Raw genomic sequence first — 22,977 nt, 5'->3', positions numbered from 1 at the left:
AGTTGTTTTTATTTTTTATTGTCAGTGTTCCTCAATTAACCAGCTAGCGTGGATGAATCTATAGGAATTACGTGCGACGTTGAGAGAATGGCGTGCGCGGCCCGCAGAGCAACAAAAGTGCACGAATTTGTGGCGCACGGCGCTGTGGTCAACTGCATTTCCATCGGGAGGAAAAGTGGGAAAGTTGTAGCCACCGCTGGAGACGACAAGAAGGTGAGTGTCCTCAACACTATTCGAGCACTGGAAGGATTTCCGCGGCTCTGTACGTCCCGCAGACGGGGCTGCCCTCAGCTCTATCGACGTTGCAGAAGTCCGACAAACGGCCGTCCAGGTGTTTGGGTCGTCGCAGTCGTGCGACGGGACGACCACGGTTCACTTCGGGTCTGGATTCTCTTCAAGCCCATAGGTCGTTGGTCGAACGCTGGACAAGGCAGAGCAATTCACCTGAAGACTCCTTCGGGATAATCGATCTCGTTTTGTGCAATGATTCGACTAGCCGAGCAGCAATCACAACACATGCCGACAGAAAATAATGCGAGCTTATTTCCGCTCTCTCCCGAGGTCTAAAATGACGAGGGTGCATGCCGCCCTCTAATCCCTCGAATTCGTGAGCGATTCCGGCAATTATCGTACTTGCGCAGTCCGATCAGGGGTCTCATCTCGTGGGCTCGGAAGCCCCTGGTCGAGCTTCACGGATTTCTGTCACGGTCTCTCTCTTAGAGTGAAGCCTTTCCCGTCGCTACATTGGCTCAGGTTGTCTACGTGCGATTCCGAGAGGATACCAGCGAAAGCTACGTATGACGATCTCTCTGCCGTTCCGTACGTGTCTGACGTCTAGAAGCTGTGGGGATTGACTCATGGATTAGTTTGAGCTTTCGTTATGGCTTCGAGATTATCCCTGGTGCCGGCGGGAATCGTTGAGCTCTGGTAGCAGATTCGTCGATGTGCAGGAACTTTGTGGAACTTGCTTGCTTTGTTGGGCTGCGTCTACTGCAGCTGCCGGCTCGGCAAGCCCTATCGCTGCTACCGCTATATTCGACCATCGTTCAGAAAACGTTCAGCCAGTGTTTCTGGTCCCCGTCGATGGGGTCGATGTTCCTGTTCCTCCTTACGTGAAGAGTTGTTCGACGGTACTCCCACAGAGCGTGGCGAATCGTGGGCTCTTTTCCGAAGTCACTAATTCTCCCACAAGGTTCTATTCGAATCGTCAAAGGTTGATTGTTTGGGCAGAAGCTGAATCGGGAGTCGTGCCACGGCTAAGCGGCGCTCAGTTCATGAAGAGATCATTTTTATCTAACCTCCATCCGGGAAGACTAAGGTACTCTCCTTCACATACGAATCACACAGCCTTAGTCCATCAGCTCCGGTTTCATAAACAAATGATCCGACTGGGAACTAGAAGGACGAACTATAGAGGGTTCAGGCTGCCTTCGCCGGGTGATGAACTGCTGCCAGCCGCGAAACCCGATACTCGAGCCTAGTACGGCGTGCAGCTTTTCCGTGTTTCCGAAGACATTTGTAAACTTCTCATTTTCGTCTGAAACTTCAGACAGCGAGGAACGCCTCGACAGCGTCTGACTCGCTCGTTCATCCGCTCGTCCATCCTTACTGCTTTTCCGAATGAGAACTGGAAGCAGCAGGCTAGCCTCCGCTAACCGAGCTCGCATCACGATTGTTGAGGATCATTGTTCATTCATTCATTCATTCATCCTTTTCCCGTACATTTTTTTCCAATTCATTTGTTCATTCTCCCGGCAGTTCCGTCTCCGCTCGTGGCAGCGTTCAAACTGCTGTGGTCACTTACCCGAGCAAGGCTGCCGACCAGCAGAGCTCGAGCAAGCTTTTCGGGAATTCATCGAGACTCGAGACGATCTGGGCATAATGTCCTGGGCTCCCTCATTTTTTCCCCGTTCGGGGAATCTCAGAGGAAGCACAGACGGTGGAGCGATGATTGGGGTGCGGCTCACGTAGCGAGCAAAACTATTTCGGCCAGTCCGGACCGCCCGCTACCGTACGGAAAACCCTCCGCTACTCCATGGCTTCGGACAGGCGCGTCCGCAAAGGGAGGCTGGGGGGCTATAGCCCCATCCCAGATTGAGAGTCCGTAATAGGTACTATGATATAGGAGCGGGTCGCCATGTTGGAAATCAGCCCTGTGCGAGGACCCCATCTAGCCCCCGCCCCCCCCCTCAAGAAGAATCCTGTGGACTCCACTGGCTACGGAGTTTGGGTTTCGATTGCAAGGAGTCAGATCAACAGGGGCGAGATGGGGACTGTGCTGTTCGAAGTGAGGAGTGTCCCACCCTAACGGCCAACAGGGTAGTTCGATTCCAATTCCGAAGGCAGGGAAAAGTCGATCGCGGCTTCAACACTTTTTGCGCCTCTGATTTTCTCCGGACTCCGGCAGCGGATGACAGTGCAGACCCGATCCAAATACTCAGGTGTATTCTTCCGTGAATCGCATCCATCCTCGGGGATTCCCTTCCCCCCTTATCGGCCGGCTGCCTGTAGGAGAAAAGCAAATCTACAGGGAAATCCCTTCGCAATCTATCCTGGTTAATGCGGCGATGACCGATTTCACTCCGGAGATCTAAGCTCGATCCTCTCCTTTCGCGCTTGGACAACAGCCTGAGCGATGTGCATGTTCGCGCGCTCGAAGGCTATCGGATGAGTACCGAACTCAGAGGGATCGCTGATCTGTTAAATTTTCCGATGTCGGGTAGGTACGATTCGGGCTCAGTGTTTCGAAAGTAGGCGGGTACGAGATCGGCATACAGGAAGTGGAGCTCACGGAAGTGCCGTGATTGTCTGCTCACGGTATGGAGGATTCTCGCGACGATGACCATTATCCGTCATCGGCATGACATGTCGAGCTACCATGTCTCAGGAATTCGTATTGCTTCCTCGCATTGAGCAGGAACATTGGTGGAAGGAATCGGGCTGGTGCCATGATCACGCTTGCTGACTAGAAGATGGAATTCTGAAGAGAAATACTATCGATACGGTTCTCTCATGGAATTCGCCGCTCATCGATAATTTAGCTGAAATGAAGACATTTCATCGGATTTCTCCCAGAGGGTATTGGCTTTCCGGCGAAAATTCTCTAGGTGTCCCTTCCGTCTGCCGTCGTGTTTTATGGGTGAAGCTATCGACCCGCCGTCGGACCATCGAGCGAGCAACCGAGCTAGCGAACGTCCATCTATCCATTCTTCCATCAATCCATCCATTCGTCTACCCATGGGCTGACGTCAGTTTGAAAGCTCTGCTTGCTTGGCTCGTTCTTCTTATGCCGTTCGATGAGCGCTCGTTTGGAGCCAAAGCACCTTTTTTATTTTCCTTGCTTGCTCCAGAAATGTTGAAAGTGGACGTCCTGAGCCGCGTAGGTATTTGAAAATCTTCTATCTACACAGAATGATTCGAAAGGGCACAAAGCGGGGCTCCGCAATCATCCAGCGGCGCTGATGCCGGAGATCTGTTGTGAGGGTCAGTCTCGACCGATTTCGAGGAATGTCCGATGATTCTGATATCAGAAGGAGAAGTTCCCGTTACTAAATCGGTCTGCTGCGTATGGGTGGAGGGTAAGGGTATCACACGAGGATTCGGAAGAAATGAAATTCGGAAAGGACTAAAATCCCTCAAGCTATCTTCAGCTCTTTTTGATGCAACTTCTTGTGCGCAGTGACTATGTTGCTATGGCGAACACCGATGATCAAGTAGATGGATGCCGCCAAGATCAGGAGGAAAAAATTTGATGGTTTCATGACTGACTGGACCTCAGGTGTGCCCAGGGATCGCTGCTCACGACCGCAGCTCTTGCTGCCGTCTTGAACTCAGCGGCGAAAGACCTCAATTCTTGCAATTGAAAGATATTCTTATCGACGGCGTCTCTTCAGAATGTTTTCGAGAATTCGAAACACAAACGGAATAAATACTCGCTGCCTTGAACTCTCAAGGAGTACCAGATGCTGTTCGCTGAGCTTTATTTCGAAAATCGGGGAAATAGCGGTGGATTCATGAAATAGATCGGGAGAATTCCTTCGGTGTTTCTGGGGCCGATTGCGAGTGCTATCGCGGCCCCATTGCTGGTCCGTTTGATTTGTCTTCTCCGATAGTAGTTGTGATGATCGCTTTCGCTCTGAACAAATGCAAAAAAAGTTCAAAGCTTCGGGAAAGTCGAAAGCTAGAAAAAAGCGAACTCCTCCAAAAGGTGCGTCGGAAGTTTGCGGACATTATTTTGCAAAATATAAGTGGGTCGTTTTCAGCGCTGAAACCCCTCCGCTCGAAACGAAAATCAAATGGATGACACGAATCAAGTAGAAAGGATGCTATCAAAGAGCAGAAACGATTTTTTTGTTTCTCGTGTTGTGGCCCCCCTTTCTTCGCCCATCGGACATTGGCGGAACCGTAGAGGTGACCAATCTACGGATATCGATGTGACTTCTGAAATTCTACCCCATCGAGTGCTCGTGCCTTGCGTTCGTCTGACGTGCTTCGGAAGCATTGGATCTACTTCCGAAGCGGAGGCGCTTCTCGGCATGGATCCCGATTCGGGAGCGTTCGATTGTGCTCGAGCCCACGCCGAAGATCAAACGATGAGATTGGAAAAAATGTGGACGCTTCTTGAATACTTTGATGGTTTGTAAAGAACTGGGTTGTCAATATCGTCCGAGATGCCGAAAGTCAATGAGGGATCGCTTCCAGGCGGGAAGCTGGCGGCCCTCGGACGGCTTTTGTGCGACGTACCGTTGCACCGTTTAGATTCCGGCTCAGATGTCCAGTGGAGTCTCCATCGGATGTTACTGCGGAATTTTCTGCGGGCGGAATGTGGTGTCTAGCCTTCTCGCTGCAGTGCCGCCAGAATAAGAAAAAAGGTACTTGGTGCCTGGTGGCTCGGACTCGGAGCGCTTCTTTTAGACAGAGCTTCTGACTTCTGGCGATTTCCGCCGCCACGACCATCGCAGCAACCGCTGCCGCCACCACCGAGGCGTATTTCTCTGGGCAGCGATGCTTCACCGACTTAGCAACAAGCAGTGAAAGTTCAAAGACCTCCCCGTCGCGCACGGGGAGTAAGCAACATCAATAAACCGTTAGATTCACCTGGAGAACACCGTAAATCAAATTCAGATGTCCAGAGAGAAGCTAAGGCTTGGACGACATCGTTCCGAAAACGCTTAGGAATTCGGGCTGTTCGCAACGGTCATTTGGCTGGACAGGCTCTGAACGCGGCCGAATGGGCAGCGATTAGCTGATTAGCCACCGATATATAAATCCCAAAGGACGAAATAGGAGAGTGAGCCAGTTAATCCCACCGTGCTTGTCGCTCGGCAAGTGAGAGTGTGTCCGCAGACTGGGATTGATAGACCCGCAGGACGGTTTTTTGAGCTGCTTTTGCGACTGCGTCTTGAAGCTGCTCGTATGCGCTCGCCGGATCAACGTTTCCCCTTCGCAAAAAGTAGACGCGAAGGGATGTATCGAAGATGACCATGTGGAGAATGCCGAATCTTGGAAGTCGGTCCCACTGGACAACTTCTTTTCCGGCTATGTTTGTCGGCTGCCTGCTAGCTTGCTGGCTGACTGACTGGCGGCTGGCGATGTTGTTGGCGTGACGAGGTCACTTAACGCACAGATTGTGGACAAGTTGCGGGAGAAGCTTGCGAGTGAACGAACGAAACAACGAGCGATGGGACGGACGAACGGATAGATCGGCGAACAGACAGACAAACCAACAACCACCGGCGGCGGTTGCAATCCAGCCGGCCGGTAGGCAGTGAGTGGAGTTATGTGAGGAGTAAATGTTAGGCTTGATGGTCGGCTGTTGTCGTTTTCGTCGTCAAGAGTATCCGCTCGAACACTTCCGCGTATGTCCGATTAAGCGAACACAACACACGAGCTTTCGTGCTTCAATATTCATCATGCGGCGACTCGGGCGCGAACAGCGCCTAATAAGCGGGAGCATTCCCCCCCCCCCCCGTGTCCCCTCGTTGCAGAGAACTCCCTTCCCCCCACTGTCCTGCAAAAATTTATCATCGTTAAAGGGCTCCCGGCCGGGGAAAATTTCGAAAGTCAGAGGAATCTCAGACTTATTCGAAACCGCGGCGGTAGACGAGGATGTGCGGACCGTGAAAACTTTCACGATTTGTGATATATCTGCTCCGATGGCAGCATTTGTCCACTTCGATTGATTTACGATCGGAAACCTGACGCTCGAGAGAAATGGAAACCGTCTCCCTCGAGCCAATATGAAGCACGCACGAGGATTCAATTGTGAGCAGGTCTGCACATTCATGGTGCGAGCGGGTCGGGGGACGGGGGTGAACGGAGGGAAGGGGTACTCTCGGACCGAGGGTTAGTGAACTTTCGAGGGCATCGAGCTCTCCCCGAGGGTAAGGGCCTCGGAACTTTGCCGATGAATCCGCTGTCCATGGCTTCGCCTCGACTCATCTACGTGGGGTGTGGTAGTCGCAGCGACGTGGCCTCCAAATGGGTCAAGACCTGTGTGACTGACATACGAAGCTCCCGGAAGTGATATCCTCTCTCACGATTGTAGCTGCAGAGGATCCCCGAGGCGGGTCGGGGAACCCGGACAGGGGGCTGGATCTGCTTCGAGATCGAAATCGAAGGACTCGTCACTCGATGATGGGCTACATTTTGATCTATCGGGCCCGAATGAGAGAATACCTATATCCGAGGGCTGGTATTGCCGTCACCAACCGGGCGCATCGCGGCGTGGCTTGGCTGAAGTGGCGCGCGGGGCTGATATAATAGAATAGTCTATGAATGGCCACGAAAAGAGCATAATGGTTTTTCTTTTCACGTTGAAATTTGGTAAGCGCTCCATGGAAGCACGAAAACGTGTTTCGCCGCTGCCACAACTCTATTTTAAAACGCTCTTTCTGTTTCTTCGGGAGGCGAAGCGCATCTTCATCGGTTGGGTACAAACCAGTTCTCTGTGCGTTTTCTCCATGAGATCGACGGTGTGCCGGTCATTCCTTTCGCGTACGTACAATGAACAGCCGACCACAATGGTTCACGGATGAACCCAATACAGCATCGACGACGACGACGACAACGGCAGCAGCGAGAAGAACGACTGGATAAAAGGCGATTATGCTTTTTCGGATAGCGGTTCTTTCAGATGCCGATCCGTGTTCCGGTACTGTGTTCTCAGCGACCGCAAAGCGTCATCAGCATTTCGCTTTCGTTGCTTCCTCCCAAGCGCGACGTAGACGTAAGAGACTCTGGAGACGCGCTCTCGATGATACTCTCGCAACTCTCGACGCACTCAGCCTTCGATTCAATGCTTGAAGCCCGCATTCAACAATCTTGAGCCAAGCGTAGGGCCAGAAGAAAGCTTCGGTCGTTCACTCATTCATTTCTCGCGGAGGAGCAGCTGCCACGGAATCATAGAAATGCCTTCATTGTTGAATCCATTGAATCTTTGTCATTCGAAGGCTAAGGCTATCGATACGATTCCGCGCGGACCATCAATCCAAATCAGAGCACGACGGCCAAGGTCGCTTCAATTTGATCAAATTCCGTCATCCGGCTCGATGACAAAAATCGTCGTTACCGCACGGGAAATCGCTTTGCCTCCACGCCAACGATCGAATCGGACTCTCGATCCCTCCAGGCTCAGATATCCACGTCGATTTCAACGCGTGCATATGACTTTTTGTCTGTGGCATATAATTTTCAGGCGCCGTGTTTAATCACACCATCATCCACAGAGGTCGGCGGGGTCAATGTGAGAAATCACTCGGCTGTATGTGCGGCGGCGGCTTAGTACGTCGACGTTTGCATGATCTAAGGGATCAGAGCGATAACATACAGCCGAATGAGAGATTGTTTATGAGACGCGATGATGAAGAAGCCAAGGCGGTCGCCGTCTAGTGAGTGAAGTCAGTCCGCTGCGTGGGAGTCACGTGAACCAGATCACGCGGTGAAGTCGGTTATGGCTCTCTTTTCCCCGTCTTCCTTAAGCTGATAATATTCCTATCCGATTGAAGCGAGGAAGCGAATGTCTCTTAGGACTGGAGGCGTGAGCCGACTGCTCTGTTTGCTGGGCATCCTCCGAGATGATTTCAAGCGCCGTCACGCGCTCCGTCGTGGAAGTTACTGATAACCGAGCATCAATTCCAAGCAGCGTTGGCTTGTCGAAGTTCGATCGTATCCAAGTCGAACGGCGGTGTGGTCACAAAGGAAGTGTCCAGGACAAACAGACATTGGAAACCCGTTGGAAACTAATTGTAAGACGGGATGACGTCACGCATCGCCGCAGCGGGACTTCAATGAGTCGATCGTGACGGAAGAATTACAATCATGCACGGCGGTGAGGGCGACTTTCGCGAACGGTCCGACTCGTTCCGTGATCGAATACCGCTCTTCGCGCAGAGCTCCATCGGCCACTCATAACAGCTGATGGGTTGGTTCCCATATTAGTCGAGCATTCAAGCTCTCTGATTGTTGGGTCGCCTGCTTGTCCACCCGACTGTCCGGCGCTTTGTAGGACGGTTCGGTTCCCCCTGGATTTCCTCGGAACTGCGGTATTCTTACGGTGGGAGAAAACACCGAGCCAGCCGGTCAGTCAGCTATCAGCAGATCGCACTTTGTTCGAAACACCTGCTCTGAGGTCAACTGGGGTCTTTCACAGTGCTTCTCGGTCGACATTACGCGAACAAGCAACGAACAAAACCTCGGACGGACAAAACGGCCGGACAGATATCGTTCCGCAGTGACCGTTATCCGATCCTGCTGTCGAGGGTCGTCAGCTGGATTCATGATGCTATCATGCCGAACAATATGGATCTGGGAACTCCTTCGGTTTCTCCCCGTTTTGGATGACGGAATCCATGGCACGGAGTTTTTCTCGCTTCGATAGGATTTTCCCCCTTCCTGGAGCCCTCCCGTCACTTTTCGAGGACAGGCACATCGAAGTCTGAGCCTATAGCGACTCAATTTTGAGTTCCGAAGGATCAGTCCGTCGGCTCTCAACATCTTTAGACGTACATAGGTGAACTTGCAGCTCTACCCTTAGGGCGGTGTATCGATCCCTTGCTCTGGCGGCGCGGTCTTTGAAGAGCTGCGCTGACCAAAACTTCCAATACGTAGACCTCAGTCTAAACACTCAAACTGTGTCTCTCGTGTCTAGTATTACGTCACGCCCGGCTTCGGCGTAGTCCCTATCGAATGCTTCCCCTTTCTCGAGCTATTTATTGTCGGATCCAAGTCTGGTCATGGCTGCGGACTAGGAACTGGAAATATCGTGACGAATTCTACCGAGACAGCTGGGAGAACAAACGCGCAGCGATTCTCCGTAGTTCCAGCCGCCGTATTCACGATCATGAGCGTCGAGAGTCACGAAAAATTTACGGGGCCACATCGACCGGCCGACGTTCAGGATCGCTGCCATCCTGACCGGCAATTCTGACTAAGCCGACCAATAAACTACCAATGTGTACGAAGGGGATGGATTGCCTCTGGATGATTTCTCTTGACCGATCGGTCCCGCACCGCCCTCGTTCAGAACCTTTATGTAGCGCGAGCCTTTCCAAACTTCCGTCAGGAACGCGACCGATAGAGACGGCGATTCGCGATATGGTCCCGATGCGATAGGACTTCTCACCTGAGGGGAGCGCCAATTTAGGGGAGGAAGCTGTCAATCACCGAAAGATTCGCATGCTCACGGAGCTGATGAATTTCACATGAAGGAACTTGTCAGCTTGATTACTGTGGAACGGAGCCACTGATGCGTCGCAGTCTCGACGGTGACATCGAGTGATGGCGAAGCTTCAGTAATACGCCGAAGCACATGTGGAAATCCTTTGTTTCCCGGGAATTAGAATAGACACCGAGGGTCTGTCGAAACGGCGATGAACGACAGGCCTCGGTGCGATGAACAATCCGACCGATCGGCCGGGATCGCCAACACTCGGAGGGAATTTCGGTGGGGCGCAAGGCGCAAGTATGATCGGGGGTCGTCGAGGATTCCGTCATAGGAACGGTCTATCCTCGATTTACTGCCGAATTGAACAGGAGGCCCGAGGGACAGGCCCGTCGGAGGAGGCCCTTGTGTCATGTTAGAAAACAAGGCGTGTTCATCGTTTGCTCCCGTCGCTCCCACCCGAGCGACTGACGAGCTAGGAAATGACCTGATGAGCTGAGCGAATGGGTCTGGTAATAGGAAGTTGGCGGTCGACTACATCATGTAGTCTACTTTCTCCATTTGGCTGCCTCCTTGTTGTCGCCGCCTTCGCGGCCGTCGGTGAACAACCTAACGTAGGATGATGTGGCCCGGTTCGGGTACCGCATCGGCGACGATACCGAGCACGGTGTCGCTGAACAAAGCGGTCACCTGGCTGCAAAGTAAGCCAGTCCAATAGATTGAGGCGGGAGGAAGGCATCCTAAGGGAAGCGCCGCGTCACTTTCTCGCAGACCTGGCGGAGTCACCTGAATCCCTTGCGCGGTCACTCACTCGGAGGAACTACCGGAGGCATCGGTTCATCGAGTCGGGGTTCTCATTCTTTCGCGCTCGATCCTAATACATATCGGATGTCCCCATCGATGCTGGGTCTGACAAGTTGGAAACACCGATTGGCGTTCACCAACGTCGCACCAGGGAGGCGGAAGGCCTCCGGGCGACCACTTACGCAGGTGCGATGAGGTAATCACGGTTGTAGTCGTTGCCCCAGGTACACACAAGTCGTCGTGTGAGCACTGGCGCGCGTGAATAATGCGCTGATTGATACACAGTTAGTACGGAACCATCTCTACATGATGAAAACGCATCACAATCGCCTTTTAATTGGATATCTATGAACCTTCCTCGTTGTAAGCCATGTAACGGACCGAATCGCTTCATGATAGACGTCGACGCGACCGATAACGGCATCGATTCGTTGCTGCGGTTTTCGGTGGTGTTGCCGTTATTGCTGTCTCGGTGACAGCGGTGAACACGAACGAATGCAGTGTCGCTCGGAGCAACCACTGTGATGCGCGACATGCGAACGATCAAATGACGAATTCCTGATTGACATGTCTCCTGGCTGAGAAAGTGAAATTTTTACGGGGGATTCGCGCTCGTATTCACGACCACTGTGTACCACTTAAGAGAGTGTTCCTATTTATTCCGATTTAATCGTATGATAATTCCATGACGACACACACTGAAGTTGTTCGACGCAGGCGTGTACCCCTGTGGGCGGCTCCGCGTCGACGAAAAGTAATGAAGCGTTTTTGTCGCTGCTCGTTCCTCCATCATATACACGATGCTGTTCGTATTCATCGTCCTTGTTATTATTATTATTATTATGATTGTGTTCGACGTCGCCATCATCCTCATGTTAATCAAATGAAGCATCGACAATCGGGACTGGGAGGCTCTTCTTATCTCAAGAACAATAACCCAGCGTCAGAAAGAGGAAAGCTGAGCGGAGATTCACCATTATTCGCTCTACAACAAAGAAATTAAGCGTTTTGTCTTGAAAAGCTCCTCTTCTGGAATGGCGCTCGCTCGCGAAGCCGCATAACGGGTTGAGGTTACAGACCGAGAACACTGGTTGTATGACCTTCAATGAATTAGTCTTGCGAGGCGTTTTCGTCTTCATTCGGCCTCAAGCATTCCTATAAGTCGCAGGGTCATCGATGCGTTCAATAAGGGTCTGATGTCGGGACCTGCTAACCGCGTGCGCCAGTACGGTCCATGTATCCGGCTGGGAATCCATAGCTTCTGTCGATGCTGAGCGAAAGAAGTCGGAAGAACATTGTTTTCCACTCCCGGAATTCATGTCCACTCGTCAACCGAAGAACAACTCTAATCCGATGATAACCTCCTCCGGTGCTCAGGAAACCTGAAGTGCACACGCGAGCGGGTGATAATTTCTCGGAAAACTCGTAATTCAATTCTTTGTCGAAATGCTTTGAAATACTCGGTCTGCCGGCCGTCTGTGTCGATCGCTCTCCGGTTGCTTGAGGCCGCTTGCGGTGATATGTGAACTTCATCTGTACATCCACGGATCTATCGGATGATGTTTTCAATCAGTATTCTCTCGGGTCCAGCAACCGATAGAGCGAACTTTCAATGATCTGAGACGTTTGATGGACGGCGCGTGTTGCCGTCGGAGGGCTCCATCGCGGTGTCCACCATACATGGGAATCAACGGGTGGGCTCGACGGATCAAAATAATCAGCCAGCTGGCTTCTAGGCAACCGGTGACTTTGCTGCCTGCCGACGGAAGCTAGGGCTCGGGAAAATGTCGAACGCTTCTCAGGGCTCCGTTTTCCTCCAGAAGCTGTCAAAGTTTGAAATTCCCGAAACCTCCTTCGGACCTCATGAGATACGGCTTCCCGTCCTCAATATTGATTTTGCGCCGGCTGGAAATTCTTGGAAGGACCTCTACTGCATATATTTTCCCCCTTTCTCGGTGTTCGAATCGTGTGTACCTAGGTCCATGATTCCTCATTGAACGAGTCCCACCGATCTACCTATTCCGGTTTTCTTCCTTTTAACAACCAGGTTACACCTGCTCGATCACCCCTGTCAGTTATCCAGTGGGCTGACAAGACACACCACGAAAGAGTGCCTTAGGGGGTCTGTTTGAACGTCTCTTCTAGTTTCCCTCGTGTGCTCGTTTATTCGTCTGCACACCGTCCAGAAGAACTCCGGTGAATACTGTCTCAGAGAAGAGTTGGCCTTGCTTACTTCAAAATTTTTGTCTTTCGTCGGCTTTGTTCTTTTGTGAAGGATCCAGCCGAGTAAGAGAATGAATTCCGGGCAGCAGCCACAAATTACAACCCGCAAGATTCAGATCAGAGCTCGAAATTCTACTCTTATTTTAGTAAGGCAACGACTAATTTTACTTTTGGCCGCGTTTTCCTCTCATCGCAAGGTTTGAGAATCACTCTACAAACAGAAAATCGTTTTTGCATCATCTGAAACACCAGGATGAAGCCCTAACTCTGAACTTGAGTTTTTCGAAATCCTCTGGATCCTCGCGATTCTGAAATAATACATAGTTTCACTTGAGGTGAATCGACGGCGGTGAATTCGTATACTCACACAGTCGGACCTAGTCCGTGGTCGATCGAGTATTTTGCCGGCGACGCGTATCGACCACCGCACTCATGAGGCGAGCTGAAAAGTCCCCGATCTGGCCTTGGACATATCCTTGCAGCGAGCTCATTGGTGACAGGAACCTTTCATTCAGGATTCCATCTTTCACGAAGATGAACTCATCGGAGAATCAGGGAACAGATATCCACATTTTGATAGATTGATTGATTGTTTGAGGCTAATAGATCGAATACTTTCCGTCCGACGGGGAATCGTATTCCCTGACTGTATCGCCGGTTGAGCCCGACCTCAAGATTTCCGTCGCTATTATATCGATTTGGCTCTTGTGTTTTTGTCTGGTCGTCGAGAGCTCGTTCTGTCTGGGTTCTCGAGGAATATTCTGGGAAGGTGCGCTCTAATCAAAATATTCGGGCTCATGCTTACGAGCCGCTCCCGATCACTAAATCACTTATTACCGCGAGGATTCGACCCTGCACAGGTGTGGCTCGATTAGTGTTTCCGATTTACTCCATCGGGGAAACTCCACTGTTTTTCTTCTTCATTTCGAGATTCCTGTTCATTCCGGGACATTGCCTGAGATCGAGACGTTCCCTCGCGAGATTATATCCGTCCGTCTCTTTAAACTATATTTGAACGTTTCTATTGTATCACAATATTTGACAATCACACTCGTTCTGGGCGAGGAAGCGAGGTGGAAACGCAATAGAATTGTTACGTGCAGAGCGAACGAGGAGGAATAATTTTTCTGAGGTGTTCAGTCAGGCGTGAGCTTTCTGCGGCTCGACATTGGGGAAGCCGCGCAACTCCACCGAGCCGCATGCCCACGGAGCTGGATGAGGCGTTTCGTGACATCGGGAGTGTTTGGGGTAGCCAGACAAACTTTCCTCGTCAGCAGCAACCCAGGAATGGCTCAGCGAATGAGAGAATATATCCCGCTCCTCATGCCGCCGCAATCGATTAATTCATCTCAAGCTGTTCCTCTATGCTCCTTGAATCATTCGATCGCGTAGGGGAGTTCCGCAGACCTGTGTCCTTCCGAACGCCCACTAGCTGAATCCGGAAAGGGAGTTTTTCTCTAATGTGAGACATGATAAGGGTCGCTTCTCTCCTTTCTGTAGAACGAATGCATCATAGGAGGAACCCGAACAAAAACCGAAATTGCTGCTGTCATTTGACTTTTGAGAATCGAGCTGGAACGGATAATCGCAGCGAATTACGGAGCTCATCCAGACTTCGGACATTCAGGAGGAAACATCATTCTGTCATATATGTATGGTCTCGAAGGAGCGGCGCGGAGCTAGCTGCATTGGCGGAACTCGCCAAGCTGAACAAAGAAATTCAACTTGACGATGACCGCGAGGCCTTTCATTTCTATCACGGAGCAGATGAGAGAAGTCGTTCGGTTTCCGATGGCACCGAAGGAAACCAGATTTTTGTCTAGTTCTCCATTCTTAGAAATCCCGACGGTCTGGAATAGAAAGACGGTAGTCCCGCTGACCGGATCCGATGCTCAGCGTTGTCAAACGATTCAGTTTAGCTGGGGGAGAATATTACAACTTGGCCCAGCCGACGTGGTATTGTAGGCGGACAACAGTCGCGGGAGGCGCATGCTCCATGGTGCGTACTTCCTGTCCCACCTCGATTAACATGTTGGGAAGCTCAGAAGCTCAACAACTGTGAATTCTGTGAGCCCACAGGCTACCTTCGTCCGAACGCTGGAGCTTCCGACATTGGATCATACACGACACGTCATTCCCTAGTTTCGAGAGCGTCATGAGAACCAGCGTTGATTGTGATCGGCGATGAAGCCTTCGGACGTTCCAGAAAAGCATGCGGAACCCGAACCGATGTCTCCGCAGAAAGACGTCATCCTCCCTCGGAATCGGGCACCTTCGTTTGCTCTTCAAAGATTTTCTTGCTTCGAATTCTCTCCCCTGAAGCCGTGGTTTAGCATTCGACCGGGCAGTCGGCACTACTAAGTAAGTTCCGATTCCATGGTCCAAGTGACTTGCGACGCGATTCAAATGATCAGCTCGTATGTTTCCCTAAACAGGAAGCCATTTGTAGCTTCGTGGGGACCGGAATCAGTTTCGAGACTCTCCTTATTCTTGGTTGCGAGCAGTTGCCGGCTCGGATTGCGGCGACCGGTGCCGACGCAGCACGAAGATTTTATTGTTCGATGCGATTGTGTCTTCGATGAAATTGCTACCTGGATGGGAACCTCACCGGAATGGATCTTCCTCCCGTCTGTGGGAAGCCGTGGAAAGACTTTTCACGCTCTTTTTTTTATATTTTTGCGGCCACCGTGCGACACTTCGGGTCGATTTTTCTTCTCCCAGCAGTCGCTGATGTTGCCCGCAAGATCGTGCGACAGCACCGAAGGCTTTAATTCTCCCGTTTTTGACCGTGTCCGTTGTTTGTCACGACAGCGTGCGGGCCGACAGGGTAGCGACCATGTTTTTCTGTACCAAGTCTGCGGAGCATTCCATTTATCGCGCCCAGAGGACCCACGCCTGGGGATACGGCGGCGCTGGCAGCGACTGAAGACCAGCGTCGACGGTCGAGCGGACGGATGCGCCGCGATTCCGGAGAATAACTTGGACGAATGCCTTGGAATGAATTGTGGGCGGGGACCTTGGTTTTCTGATGCTCCCGCAAGCCGATGAACATTGATAAACACACACTCAGAGATCTACTCGTAGTCACAGCCAATCGGACAGAAATCTGAGTCGAAGAGCTACCCGTCGAGATAATTCCGTATGAGTCAAGAGCCATTACGGTCGAATTTCCGGTCAATGGATTCTCAAATCTGAATGGTGACGCTTCAGGCCGAAGTTTTGAGTTTTCCACTCGACCACGCGACTCTCACGATGGCATCGCTGATCGATCCATGGAAAACCCTTCTGACAAAATCTTGGCGTCAAACTGCCCGGCGGCTCCTCGGTCTCCCGAAATGTGGAAACAAGCTTCGTTAGAAAATGGAATTTGTGTGGGATTCGTCCCAATGTCAATGCTTGAACGGAGTCGTACACGTTGACGCAACCATTCTGGGGAAATCTTCTTGAGGATTTTATCGGATATCGCGCCGGCCGTTCTCATACACGGACGAAAGGATTGACTCTGATCGTGCGGGGGTGGGTTCCGGGCGGCCGGAAGAGATTGTTCCGCCTGTCCGCCGTCGGACATTTCCGCGTACACGGAGTAATTATGAGAGCCCGCCATGGCAAAGGACATCACGCGAGCGCAATAATTACGAATTGAAGCATCCAGGAGGCGGTTCTCCCATCCGACTGGGAAAAAGGGAATGTTTCATCGTGTCACAGTTTTTTCTGCTCTTTGTTCATTCTTGAAAACACCGAGAACTAATTGTCATGGTCGGGATCAGGCTCGGGGTCGGGTCTGTTCGCATTGTTCTTCCAGAAAAAATCAAAAAGCAGACCACGCGGTCTGCTCATTTTTCCTCGCTATTGAGCATCGGTCCGAATTCATCCACTTCGTATCCGTCGACTGTTGGCCGTTCCCGACATCATGATGAAAGTTCAAAGAGGGGAGTTTCGGTATGTCTCCGACACAGACGTCTGAGTGAGATTTCCTTGATACAAAAGCGTCATCTCTCACAATCATTATAAGCCGGGAGAGACTAGACCGTCCTTCTCGAATTCTGGGAGGTGTGTTGGGGTTTGGAGGCTGCATTGTGGAGTAAATGAGAATCAGCCAAATTTACTCCTAGTGGCTCATCCGAAGATAGCCGGTGACCTTTATGAGCCGCGGAATGAAGTTCCCTGGACCTTGGTTCATAATTTACTTTAATCAGTTATGCCGTGACTTAGTTCACTGGATGAGTGAAGCCTATTGTGCGAGGCCGCCATCGTTCCCCCATCGACTCTCCTACTCACAATCAGACCAAGGAGTTCGCTCACCATTGACGACATCGGGGTTGCCGCGGAAGAACATGCGAAACCGGACGGGAATCCATGTCACAAAACATCGTTTCTCCGAAGACTGATCCGATTCCATGTCTGTATTGGGTTCTCGAAACTCCTTCGCCATCTACCTAGTGGATAACTGTGCAGCTCCCTTCGAGGAAGGGCTCAATTCCTCGCTCTTTTCCTCGAATGATCCGAATCCGGCTTGATGCGAAAGATCTGAGAACTGACGGCGTCGATAGAATCTGTCTAGGTGTCGACACCGCTTGTAATTCTGTTCGCTGTTCCGGTAGAAGCGCGAACATATAAATAAAGGAAGTTAGGTCGCTGCACACGTAGCTCGACAACCAGGTGTCGGCGTATCCCAAGTCATGAGAGATGGCTTCTTGTCAACGAAACGGCTGCTGCCGTTTGATGCAGCAGTGACCGGACGAAACGAGGTTAAGCGTTGCCTTCATTTTGTTGACGCCGTTTGCCATCAGAACTCATTTCTGCTACGGCTGTCCATTTACAGGACAAGAACTGACCAGCGATAGAGCGGGAATCTGAGCAGACCTCACGCGAACGTCATCGTGAGTTCAGCTGCATCGAGCACCGATTGACCGACTGATGGTCTTGTCTCGGGATTTGAGCTAACAAGTTCCTCCAACAATCGGTAGCAGCGGTGGGCTATCGTAATGCTGGGAGGCATGAGCTCGCTGGGCGACTCATCCATTAGTGGAGGCAGGAAAAGAGTCGCCGGGAACTCCGGGCGCTTCGCAAATGTAGGAAACATCGCCACACGACTTTGTCGCGGATCCGAAACATCCGATGCCGTCCCGTCGTTTCGCCGAGTTGTTGCAAAATGGAGGAAAACTTTGTGCATCCATCCGGATATTTCCACCGGTGCCGACGGGAATTCTTTTCAGAAATGACTGGGGATCCACGTGGCATGACTTTCTGAGCCGACTCGATTCGGGAGTCTTCCGATAGATTGTCCCAAGTACGATATCCCCGCTCGAAATCGTATAGAATTGCGAAATGGGCTCGACGAAATGCATCGGCTGGCGTGAAATCATTTGATCTCTCCTCTATATCTATCATTCTCGTCATTTCCGATGTGGGCTTCTCCAGATGATAGATTTGCAAAAATTCCACTGTACATCCAGGCGAAGACGCTGAAGCAACGGCTACAGCAGTACTAGGTCACTGCGTGGAGGAGCGTGGGTAGTCGGCAGCAGAAGCTTTTCTGTGGTCGTCGGATCGCCACAGTATTCTTGTTCCGTGCGTCGATGATGGAATACCCCGGAATGCTTTCTCTAAAATGAAGCCGAACGCGGCTCGGCCAGGGGTTATTATAACTCTGACGAGACGCCGGAGACGCTGACGAGACATCGAATGATCCAAACATCTGGTCCCATTGGTCAGTCGACGGTTGATTGAGTGATCAGAGCGATGATCAGATGAGCCAGCTTCACATGGTCTCATCGCTTCTCAGGATATCGCTGTCGGGAGGGAAACGGGATCGATCATTGCTCTTCGTCTCCGATTCTTCGGATGACCGATGAATCTTTCGGATTCCGTCGCGATACCGCTCCCGAGTCCGCGGGACGTATGTCCATGTGCTTGAAAAACGGGTTTCCGGAGAAAGAATAACGCTTTTATTTTTTTCGGCGGCTGGTTGTTCTAGCCGAAATTTCGATGAGAGGTTGGTGTCCTATCCCGATTCCTGATACACTCTTCTCTCTCATGGAAGTGTTTTGTCATCATCTGCCATCCTTCCTTCATACCACTATGCTCTTCGGTTTTGTTCGGTTCTCCACATGGAAGTATCATCATCTGCCATCCTTTCACTATATTCTTCCGGAGTCTTCCTGTTCCTCTGATACGTCAACCGAGGCAATCCCGGCTTCTTCCGACTTTCCTCGTCATGTTCGGATCATGCGAGGCTCCTGATCAGGCTTTGGGTCTTCGAAGAGGAAAAATGGTGGAATATCTTCACACAGTGTCGAGCAAAGGTCAGCGAGCCGCGCACGAGTACACGTAACTCGCTGAGTTTTTACCGCGCGGTGTGGATTAAGTCGATACGACAACAGTAATTCTAATGCGAAAACATTGGCATATACGCCCCGAGCCGCTGTTATACGGGCTGGGAATTCGTTTTCAAGGTTGGCTACACATACGTGGGATCTTTTCTCACTCGACGTCTATGTACGAGATGAGCTGGGCTAAATGACCATCGTTCCCGCGGCTTGTTGCGTAAACCAGCCAAGATAGGCTTTTGTACTGGAGCCTGCTGGCGAGACTGACGATTTGTCACGAATTTTGACTTGTGTCATTAGGTAAACGATTCATCCCGAGTTCCCAATCCTCTGAGGAGGTCCTACGAGATTCGCGCGGAGTGAATTTCCCGTGGGAAACTCTAGGTTCTGCGAATCGACCAGAGCTGATCAGTACACTGACGTCTCCTCCTTCATTGCAGATCAATTTATGGACAATACCGCGTTACAACTGCGTACTCCGATTGCACGGCCATACTACACCGATCGACACAGTCAAATTTCATCCCAACGAAGACCTTCTCGCTTCGGGTTCGAACTCCGGAGCGGTGAAACTATTTGATCTCGAAGCAGCTCGGGTTCTCCGCACACTGAACGGGCACAAGGCATCGGTGCAGTGCATAGACTTCCATCCGTACGGTGAATTTATCGCGTCAGGTTCCTGTGATAACTCTATCAAATTGTGGGACTCTAGAAGACGGAGCTGCATCAACACGTATCGAGGCCATGAACAAAAAGTGAACTCTATCCGCTTCAGTCCAGACGGACGATGGATAGTCTCTGGCGGGGACGACGGTTCTATCAAATTGTGGGATCTGGCCATGGGTAAAATGCTAACCCAATTCAATGAGCATCAGGCCCCCGTCAGCGATGTAGAATTCCATCCGAACGAGTACTTGTTGGCGTCGGGCAGCGAGGACGGCAGCGTGAAATTCTACGATCTCGAAACGTGGAATCTGATATCGTCTACGAGCGGAGACTCGGGACAGGTACACTGCACAAGATTCCACCCCGACGGAGACGTAATAATGGTCGGCGCTGACGACCTCATGAGGGTCTACGGCTGGGAGCCGACGGTGAACACATTCGACCGAGTTGTCATGGGATGGGGTAGGGTTGAGGACCTCATGGTCGGTAAAGAAGCGATCGTGGCCGCGAGTAAATCCGTGACGAACGTCTGCGTATACGTTCTCGACACCAACAAAGTTCAGCCCTTCGCCGGATCGACGACGTTCATCGACGAGGTCCCAATGAAGACGACATCGTTCCGTCGTTCGTCGCCTCTGGGCTCGAACCCTAGACGAAGTTTCAACACAAAAACACGCGGAAAACTGGATGTGGCCTACAAGAGGGAGATCAACTCTTCAGAGGCCTCCGACAACTCCTATGATAGCTACGAACCGTCGAGTACAGATGACGTCTGCATCATGGAGCCATGTGAGTCCCTTTGCGAGTTCGAGCAGTGGAAAACAAAAACATCGGATAGGGAAAAATTAGGCAGTCATCTGAGTATTTTGCGATATCGACCCTTTCGCCTCGGCTTCGTCACAAAAACTCTCCCGCATTTCAGCTTCGTACAACGAAATCTTCCACCCGTCGAAGGAGTTGTCGCGAAGCCCGCCTAGAGATTCGTATCCCGTCATGAGCAACTCGGGTTCGGGGCTTTTCCGTCTTCCACCTATCAAGGATGCAGCCCCGAATTCGATAGCGACGACGACCCCTGTAGGACCTTCTCGCTCACCTCCGCGTGTCGATCCTGTGATTTCGAGGAACCTTCAGAGTTCCGACTGTCTCAAATCGATCACAGCTGGCAACAAGAATTCAGTCAATTCAACTACCACGACGGCGATGAATAATTTCAATAACACAGTCAGTAATACTAATAACACAAGCAACAAGGGCAATACCGCTTATTCAACGAGCAACATGCGCTCCTCGTACTCAATGGGGAATATCAAGGAAACAACGCAGCACCACGGGAGCCTGAGCAGCTCTTCCTCCACGCTCAGCAGCGTTTCCGACAATAACCGGAAGACGGGTGTGTATTGGAAAATTCTGAAAGAAGCCGGGATTCGAGTCAGCTGATTCCTCGGAAGTTATGTTCAGGGGGAGGGGGTCAAGAGAAACAGCGGATCAGGAGTCGAAGCATCGGAAGACGACATCAAATCCTTTCATTTAGATCCGGCATATAAATTTTTTTCTTTCGCGGAATATTTCTGGAACTCAATCTTGATTGCTCGTTTCAGGCACTGCCAATTCCACCTCGAGTGGAGACCTCTCTCCGATTCTTCCAGTTAGTGAACCCTCAACCCCAGTCAAAACGCAAAATTTCCTTCCTCGACGAACCGCCGAGAAAACTTCGTCAGAACAGAGTCTCGTCTCAATCGTGAAGCCAGTCATGAGCGTCAAAGCGGCAGCTGTCGTCCACCCCGAAGTCGTGACGAATGTAAGCTTGGCCTGCCCTAGAAAACTCATTGAAGTTGATCCGCGATATGTGCTACCTGAAGTATCGCGCGGCTGCCTGTCCTACATTCATCCTTATCACATTCTTGATTATTTTTTATATAATAATAATTTAACCAACTCTTCCAGATTCCACCGGCTGTCTGCCAACCTGGGAAGCAAGGATACAACACGGAGTCCGTTGGTAGCAACGGGACGTGCGGTGGAGGCGGTGGCGGTATTGGAGGCGGAGGTCTGAATTTTGACGACTTTCTGCCGGCTCACGTCCAGTCACTTTCCCGGGGTCCGCGATCAAGCGTTCCAATTTCAGAAACTGAAGCTATCGAAAAAATCAGCGGTTAGTGTTCCGACGGGCCATTCTGCGAAGAGAGATAATATCGGAAGTATAAATTCCCATCTTGGCGGATCGAAGTACGAACCAGAGCATTTTCCTTCAGCTGGACACAACGGCATGATGGTAGCCATGATGCATCGCCTCAACGGCTTGCGTCAGATTCATGCTCGCTGGAATCCTAAGGATCCTCGAGCCGCGGTCGAGGTCGCTCTAAACTTGAGGGACGCGTCAGTTCTCGTAGACTTGCTCAACGTCCTCGTCTTACGGTCTGCCATGTGGAATCTCGACCTCTGCCATTTGCTCCTCCCCGCCATGTACGAACTCATCCAGAGCAAATACGAGCCTCAGATGGCCACGGCGATTTCGGGAATAAAGCTCGTCCTCAAAAATTTCGGTGAGCCTCTCAGTGTACTTGTTCCATCATCTCCTCCACAATGGTGTACCTCCGATCTAGTACGTTCGTGGAGAATTTCCTGGTAATCGTCTCTCTCATTCTCAGGAACCATCATCAAGGACACCGTGGCAGGACCCAGAAGCGTCGGCGTTGACCTCAGCCGCGAGGAACGCTATGGAAAATGTTCGGGCTGTCACGAATCGCTGATGACGATCAGATCCTTCCTCCTAAAGAGGCAAACCATGCAGGGGAAAGTAGGCTCTCAATTCAGGGACCTCCTAGCAGTCATGGAGATGCTCGACTGACGAGATTCGTGTGAACTACGTGATCTGCCTGATTGTGGGCGCTGTGCATATGTAATATTGCTTCAATGATGTAATCTCTGTCGCGTGCTAAAAGTTCTACGACACTGAAAGCAGCAGCAAAAAATACGGGGCCGGATGATGGCCGAGGTATCTGACAACCCTTCGCGGCTCTGTGAACTTCCGAGAGCCGGCCGACCCAGATTGGCGCATCATCGTTCCGAGACGTACATTCCATTTTCGTTCGGAGATTTTTTCCCCGTCGATTCTGAGATGACCCATCAGTTAATGTATCAGGATGTCTACAAGCCGCTAGACCCTAATTTAAGCCGGTTGTTCTCGAGCCCGAGTTAGATTTTTTTCCATGAAAAACCGTTTTCGGTATCTATCCAGCAGCGGAAGGAATCGCGGCTGGATTGGCCGGAGCAGCTTTCTCGAGCGTGTCGTTC

General features: G+C 51.3%; 1 protein-coding gene across 1 annotated transcript; it reads left to right on the top strand.

The window, feature by feature from the left end:
* Positions 1-87: 87 nt before the first annotated feature.
* kat80 (katanin p80) lies at positions 88-22,531 on the top strand. Its single transcript, XM_003747732.1, has 7 exons — positions 88-213; positions 19,458-20,472; positions 20,606-21,073; positions 21,282-21,481; positions 21,628-21,835; positions 21,936-22,226; positions 22,332-22,531. The coding sequence occupies exons 1-7, from the start codon at positions 88-90 to the stop codon at positions 22,529-22,531; spliced, it is 2,508 nt and encodes an 835-aa protein (XP_003747780.1).
* The last annotated feature ends 446 nt before the right edge of the window (positions 22,532-22,977 follow it).

The sequence above is a fragment of the Galendromus occidentalis genome, unplaced genomic scaffold (genome assembly GCF_000255335.2).
Source record: "Galendromus occidentalis unplaced genomic scaffold, Mocc_1.1 scf7180000077524, whole genome shotgun sequence".
NCBI lineage: Eukaryota > Metazoa > Arthropoda > Arachnida > Mesostigmata > Phytoseiidae > Galendromus > Galendromus occidentalis.
The sequence above is the reverse complement of the archived record's forward strand: the minus strand, read 5'-3'. Positions and strand labels throughout refer to the sequence as shown.